This window comes from Octodon degus, unplaced genomic scaffold (genome assembly GCF_000260255.1).
Source record: "Octodon degus isolate 3935 unplaced genomic scaffold, OctDeg1.0 scaffold00140, whole genome shotgun sequence".
Lineage (NCBI taxonomy): Eukaryota > Metazoa > Chordata > Mammalia > Rodentia > Octodontidae > Octodon > Octodon degus.
In genome coordinates, this window is record NW_004524716.1 from 5,682,251 (window position 1) to 5,689,213 (window position 6,963).

Consider the following 6,963-nt stretch of genomic DNA (forward strand, 5'->3'; position numbering starts at 1 on the left):
AAAAAAAAAAAAATCCTTCTGCCATTTTCATCCTTCGGTTCATGAGTGTGATGATTGGGTGTTCATGCCTTATGCATGAGATGTGCCTCCCACAAACCTTGTTACGACATGGGCACATTCCCCATCTGACATGAAAAAAAAAATTCTGTTTCATTTGTTCATACTTTAAACATGGCTCAAGTCTCTGGGAATTTTGTGGCTTTTAAAATGGGTTTCCTTAGAGGAGGGGCTGGTGAGATAGCTCAGCCATCTAAAGCACCTGCTTAGGCAAGCTTAGGCAGCTGCAGGGGACTAAGGTTCTATCCCTGGTACCACATGCCACACCAGCCCCGCTCTCAGGGCAGGCTGAGCCAGTACCCCCCCCCAAAAAAAAAAATTCTATTTAAAAAGTAAATAAAGGGGCCGGGGAGATGGCTCAGTAGAATAAGCACTTGCCTAGCAAGCACAAAGGCCTGAGTTCAATCCCCGGTTACGCAAAAAAAAAAAAAAAGAATAAATAAAATAAAACGAGTGTCTTTTTAGATATATACTTTCTAAAATTGTGTAAGATACGTAAAATATTGTTATTGAAAGAAGCTTACATGTAATCTTCTCTGTTCATCATTGTGTTGAAAAAAGTGAAATTTATAGCTGACCTTGGGTCAGCACTTAATTAGTCATCCCATATCAATGCAGGATATTATTGTATATCAGGAATTCCTGGGTTAGTGTCCAGCCCAGAACTGTCAGTTTCTGGTCTAATGAAGTCTCAAAATAGCTCTCAGTTTAAATAGAAATGTATTGAGTACCTACTGTGTGTTAGGCACTATATTAGGGTTACCTCTGAACTGTAATTCAGGTATTGTTCAAATTTTAAATGAAATATATATAAATACTTAAATATGACTCACAATGAAGGCTGGGAAGATAGTGGTTTAAGTGCCTGCCTGGCAAGTACAGGATCCTGAGTTCAATCTGCGATACCTAAAATAAATAAGTATCTGGTAAGGAAATCTATAATCAGTAGAAAAAGAATGCTTGAGTATATAAGTGTAGTAGAGTAAGCAAAGGGATTAATTTATGACCAGAATCCAGGGCTTCAGTTTCTAGTTCATTTTTATAACAAGCAATGAAATGTCACATAGAGAACATATTAATATCTTGGAAAAATTGTTAGCTGATGCCTCTGAGGAAATTTCCTATGTCATATCTATCTCCTTATACTATTCTCTGAGCTTCCAAAGAGCAAGAATTAATAACTCACATTTTACTAAGTGCTTACAATGTTCATCACAGCAACTCCATAGCAACTTTTACAGGCTTTAGCAACTTACTGAAAAATCTCACACTAATAACTGACAAAGCTCTTTTTCAAAACCACCTCAGCATGACTTTGTAATCAGTGTTCTTTCCCACGATAGCATCCTGTTCCCAGACCCCATTATGGCCAATCTGGCTATTTAGAAATGCTGTTGATGCTGAAATAACTAATGGATAACTTTCTTCTTGTACCTTGCTTGACCAGATTCCTTGTTCTTAAAAAAATTTTACTTTTTAGTGTTTAAAGTAGGTTTAACCTGAAAATATCAAGACTTACATTATATTGCAAAATAAAATTCATTCCTACTTTTTGTCCCTTGCAGCCTTTCATCACGTTTCTGTATATCCAAAGAAGGAACTTCCTTTTTTCATCCACTTTACAGCAGGACTGTGTTCTTCTACAGCAATGATAGCTCTTCTCACACACCAATTTCCTGAAATCATGGGTGTTTTTGCTAAAGCTGTAAGTATGATCTCAAGGACTTGTATAGAGTATTTGTAAAGCACAAAAGAAATCATCTCTGACCTGTTTGTGCTAACTCAGATGAGCAGTAGATGTTTGTTGTAAAGTTACTGCCATAAATGTGCAAATGTAAGATTCTGGTGACTTGAACTATACTTCTGTTGCTTAAAAGTTTAAAGAATACCGTGCTGTAACATTATACAGTTGTTTTTTCATAGATCACCTTTGGTGATAGACTGAATTGATAGAATAATCTAATTCTTTTTTGCCTTTCATACATTTTCTTTGGCATTTAAAAATTTCCATATTTTGTAACCAAACCTTTTGATTATTCTGTTTGAATGATGTCATTAGTTCTCAAATTTGCTAAATTTTATATTGAAGAGTACAACTAGGATGGAGAATAAGTAGGTAAGATGGCCCCAGGTATAGAATGTTTCATATTAAAAGGTTTGCCCAGTTACAGTGTCTGTATCTTCTTATTTATCTCCCCACACCATATGTAGGCCTCTATTTTTATCTTTTAGTTTTAAACTGCTTCTCTGTGTTTCCTAACCTAGGAAATAGCTTCAGTACTGACGTTAAAGAGAGTTCCCATGACTATTCATATTGTCATTGGTTCAAGGTAAAATACCAAAGAGAATTTCCTTTAAGTCTCCAAACCTTATAAAAAATGCATCTTTCTTGTACATCTTTATAATTTTATTGGGTGATAAGTTGTTAAACTGTAAAAGAAAATGATAATTCATTTTACATTCAAAGTAAAAGCACATTAGAACCCTAGAAAAACAAATCCTTCCTTGGTACTACATATTTTTCTCTATATACCTCCATTCTTACTCCCTGTTTTCCTCACAATTTCCTTTCCTGCCTTAAGAAAATTTTGTTTTGTGCCTTACAGATTAGCTGTCTTTATTCTGGCACCATGGTTAGAGCACTGGTTTCCCATTTTCCCAGAAGATCAACTGTACAGTGTGTTTGGTTGCCACTGGCTGTAGACCTAGGAGTCTTGAGTATGCATTTGATTCTGGGTCAAGCATCAAGAATGACTTTTCCACTGTTGTTCAGGGAGTATAGATATTTGGGTTGGAAACTAACTATTTCCTTTTACTGTAGAAAGGAAGCTTAGCGATTGATTATATTGTAACAGTGTTGTTTGCAAGGGTGCTGAGAGGGGAGTTATGCATCAAATTGAAATGAACTTCCTGTGTAATCCTGCATGAAAAAAATGGACTAGAAAGGGAAGCCCATCAATTTTAGCAGCTGAGGGAAAATATGCAACTGTGTATTTTAAAAACATAAGCAAGCAGTGGGAGAAATGGTTTGTGAATTTCTCTGAGGCAGTACAGTGGGAAGGAAGAGAAATAGAGCAGGGAGAGAGAGCTAAACCCTGGACTAGATACAGAGCAACTGTTAGTAGTGTGTTTCCATGATGTACTAGCTAAAATTAATGTGGAGTGTGCTCACTGTATGCTCTATATGTCAGTGTTTGTTTACAGCGACTGCCTTTGCCTAAGAAGGCACTAATGGCACCAAGAAGAGCTTTTAAGGTTGCATCATGTAAGTTCCTTAGCACTCCTCTAATAGGGTCTGAGAATGAAGAATTACATGTTTTCAAGTGGAAGCTTTCTTTAAGAGTAAAAGTTATTGATGTACTGTGATTCTAGTTGGTATACAATAAACAAACGTTTACTCAGTTAACTTTTGGTTTTTGTATACTGTAGTTGGGGTACATAAAATTTAAAATGTCCCTGAGTGAACTTTTACAGGTATATTTTAACCTTATGACATTTACATGCACCTATTAAATTTCTAAAAGATAAATATTTACTGATAGTGTGATCAAACCAGTACCTGGCATGCAGCGGTTTCAAAAATAGGTCCCATTTAAATTTTATTTATATGTGTGTTGGGGGGGGGGTCTCCAGCTCAGCCCACCAGGGGGCAGGGCTGGCTGGCATGTGGTGCTGGGGGATTGAACTGTGGTCCCTGTGCTTTGCTAAGCTTGTTCTAAGTAGGTGCTTTAGATCACTGAGCCATCTCACCAGCCCCAATAGGTCCCATTTAAGAGTTAATGGAAAATGATTACAGTATGGGCAGTCTCAAGCTTCTGAACAACACAGATAAATGCCTTGGCAGACAAATAGCAAGGGAACTAGTTTCAAGTTCTGTTTCTGCACCACTTTGTAAGATGTGGTTTATATGCCAGGGGCCAAACTCTCACCCAGGAGCTGGTAAAAAATGCAGAGCCCCAGGCAGTACCACAGGCCTCCTGACTTCGAGTCTGCATTGTAACAAGATCCCCAAGTTATCCAGTATGAACATTTAAGCTTGAGACATCTTGTTGTGTTCTTTCTTCCCAATCTGGAATGTAGCACAGCTCAATAGTACCACCTCATCCAAATGGAGAAGGGGCAGAATTGCAGAGTGGTTTTGGTTAGAGCTTGGAGGCAGACTGCTTTGCTTTAAATTCCATTCCTGACACTTAGTGGTTGTGCAACTTCAGGTAAGTTATTTTATTATCTCTACCCTTAATAGTAAAATGAGAATAGCACTGCTGTATAGATTTGGGTGACAGTTAAATGAACTAAAATATATCAAGCATTTAGAACTGTGTCTGCCTACCCACAATATAAAGTAGGGGGCCAGGGAGATAACTCAGTAGAATAAGCACTTGCCTGGCAAGTGCAAGGTCCTGAGTTAATTCCCCAGTACCACAAAAAAAAAAAAAAAAAAAAGGTATTAGCAGTTCTTCCTTCTCCTTATCATCCTTATCACCAAAGAGCAGCTGTAAAGGAGATAAGTCCTAACAGGAAGCCTAAAATGCATTTTCCCATAAAAACTGAAGCCTGAATGGTGTTTGAATATCATTTAAATGATGCTATTAGTATCATACTATTAGTGCTGTACATTTGGTACATTATGTATATGTTAACCACAAAAGGAGGAAAAATGTTTCAAGTTCCTGCCACAGGCAACCTTGTTGATAAGTTATAAGCTACCTATGTTAGGATATTCATTTAAGTCAGATATCTGATGACCAACTGAAGTAGGAACTGATGAAGTATATTTGAAACATACTTGTTCTTCTACTTAGTAAGACAATATCATTTAAGAAAAGTTCCTAAATTCATTGTTACCTTTTTCTCTCCCTCATCTAACATCTTTTTGAGTTTTGTGTTGCTTTACGTGTGTTGAAGCATGGTCTCATTGATTAGTTCAGGCTGGCCTTGAACTCATTATGTAACCAGGCTGGCTTCAAACTCACTAAGATCCTCTTGCTTCAGCCTCCCAAGTGCTGAGATTCCAGGCATGTGCCACCACACCCAGCCTAATAGCTTTTTATATTAGCTTACATGGTGGAACAAATTCAATTTAGATTTCTGAAAATGTATTCATTCTAGAATTGCTTTTTTTATGATGCCAGGCACTGAAGATTAATAATTTTTAATAGTTTTCACTGTATAGTTGAGTTAGATAAATGGAAGGGAATAATCCAGAATGTTTAATGGTTGTTTCTTCTTTTACATGGTATAAGGATATATGGAATAAGATTTCATATTTACCAGATTAGGATTTTTTTTCCCCTGATTTTTCTCCTGACTGAGATGAAAATCTGGTTTGACATTAGATGTAGAGCAATGAAAAGTTGCATAAATCCCTAAAGATGTGGAATGTGCTGATAGCAGAGCTGGTACTCTCCAAGGCCAGAATTCCTGAAAAAGAAAAAATTGCTTTTAAGTGGTAGGTTATTTTCTCACCTGCTTTGAAGCCTGCTGGGTTAAATATGAGAGTTCAAAGTAAGGGTAGCCAGCAAACCAACTGAACTGGAATCTGATTCTGCTTATCTGAAAGGAGCTTCTTTATTTAAGAGCAGCACTGCCCTCTCCTTAGAGAACCAGTCTTCATGTACTCAGGCCCCCTTTCATTTCTCTCTTGCAGAGAAAGCTTTCTTTTAAGTAAGGCTTGGAAGGGTGTTATCACAAAAGTGAAGACTTAAAGATGGTCTTTGGGGAGTTCACTAACTCACTGATGAGTTCAGGCTTGTGGCATGTGATTTTAGTGTTTTCAGTTGAGAGGTGTGTTTGAATATAAAAGTCCCTACTTAAATTTTAACTAAATAGGGTGGTCTTTGCCATGTTTGGCAGAAAACAAACAAAAACATTTGGGTAAAGTCGGGAATAAAAGATTTCATAAAACCTGTCTTACTAAGGCAAAACTTTGTTGAGTTTCACTAAACACATATTGTAGCTGCGCTGGGGTGGGAATGGGCCTTGCTTCCACATATTTTTACTAATCTTTATGTGGGAAAATGTGGTTGGACATGCCAATGATGAATTTCTGAGCAACTCGTAATTGGCTGGCTTCACTGTAACTAGGGCCTTACAATCTGCTTGATTAATTCTTTAAGGACTACTTTAGCCAAGTTGCATGATTTCCAAAGATATAGAAGGTCAGATATTACACTAACAAAGGACCTCTGCACAGAATGCCTCACTGGGGTTTCTTCAGGCCCTTCATAAAAATAATTAAAATTTTTCTCCCCAAATTGCATTTTAACATAATAGGCAAATATAAATGCCAAGTGTCTTTTATTGAATACTAAGTACAACTTTTGGAAAAGTTTATCTATTATTCTCATTATTTTTTCCAGGGCAAAGATCATTTTAAGAACTAGGAGAGTTGATAGGCAATTATAACTATATGTTGATATATAATAGAAGAATAATTTTTAAAGGTTTTTAGCACTGTAATAATAATGTGAAAGTTGTTCATAGGTGAAAGATCTTTTTTATTTAATTTTCCATCTGACTTCATTAATGCTAAAAACCTATAATAGCTGCATGCTTTTTTTACTTAATACATAAGGCCACATTTAGAAATTAAATTGACTAAGTTTATTTTGACAGTGAATTCTTATTCAAAGCTGTAGGATATTTTTAATACATAAGGACTAGTAATGTTTTTCAAACATTTTGAATTGTAATAAAGCTTATGTTCCTGTCAAAGAACATATTCTATTCTCCACTGTTTCCACAGTAATACATTGAAGGTGTTTCCCAGAGACGATACAGATAATCAAATGGGCCTATTATGAGACAGATGAAGAACTTGTAATATTTACATTTTTGTTCCATCGTTAGTGCTTCTAAAGTCTCTGTTTTGGCAATCTGGCATATCCAATTTTTTTTTTTTTTTTT

The 6,963-nt window shown here is 36.3% G+C and overlaps 1 protein-coding gene and 1 non-coding gene across 2 annotated transcripts in view; both read left to right on the plus strand.

Moving 5' to 3' along the window:
• St7l (suppression of tumorigenicity 7 like) overlaps positions 1-2,222 on the plus strand; it is an 89,839-nt gene extending 87,617 nt beyond the window's left edge. Inside the window, exon 14 of the mRNA XM_023701753.1 lies at positions 1,623-2,222. Within this exon, the coding sequence (XP_023557521.1) occupies positions 1,623-1,801 (179 nt within the window). The 3' untranslated portion in view covers positions 1,802-2,222. The remainder of the gene's footprint in view (positions 1-1,622) is intronic.
• Positions 30-131, plus strand: LOC111812747. Its single transcript, XR_002818162.1, has one exon. It is a non-coding gene; the product is annotated as a small nucleolar RNA U13 (small nucleolar RNA).
• Positions 2,223-6,963: the final 4,741 nt, after the last annotated feature.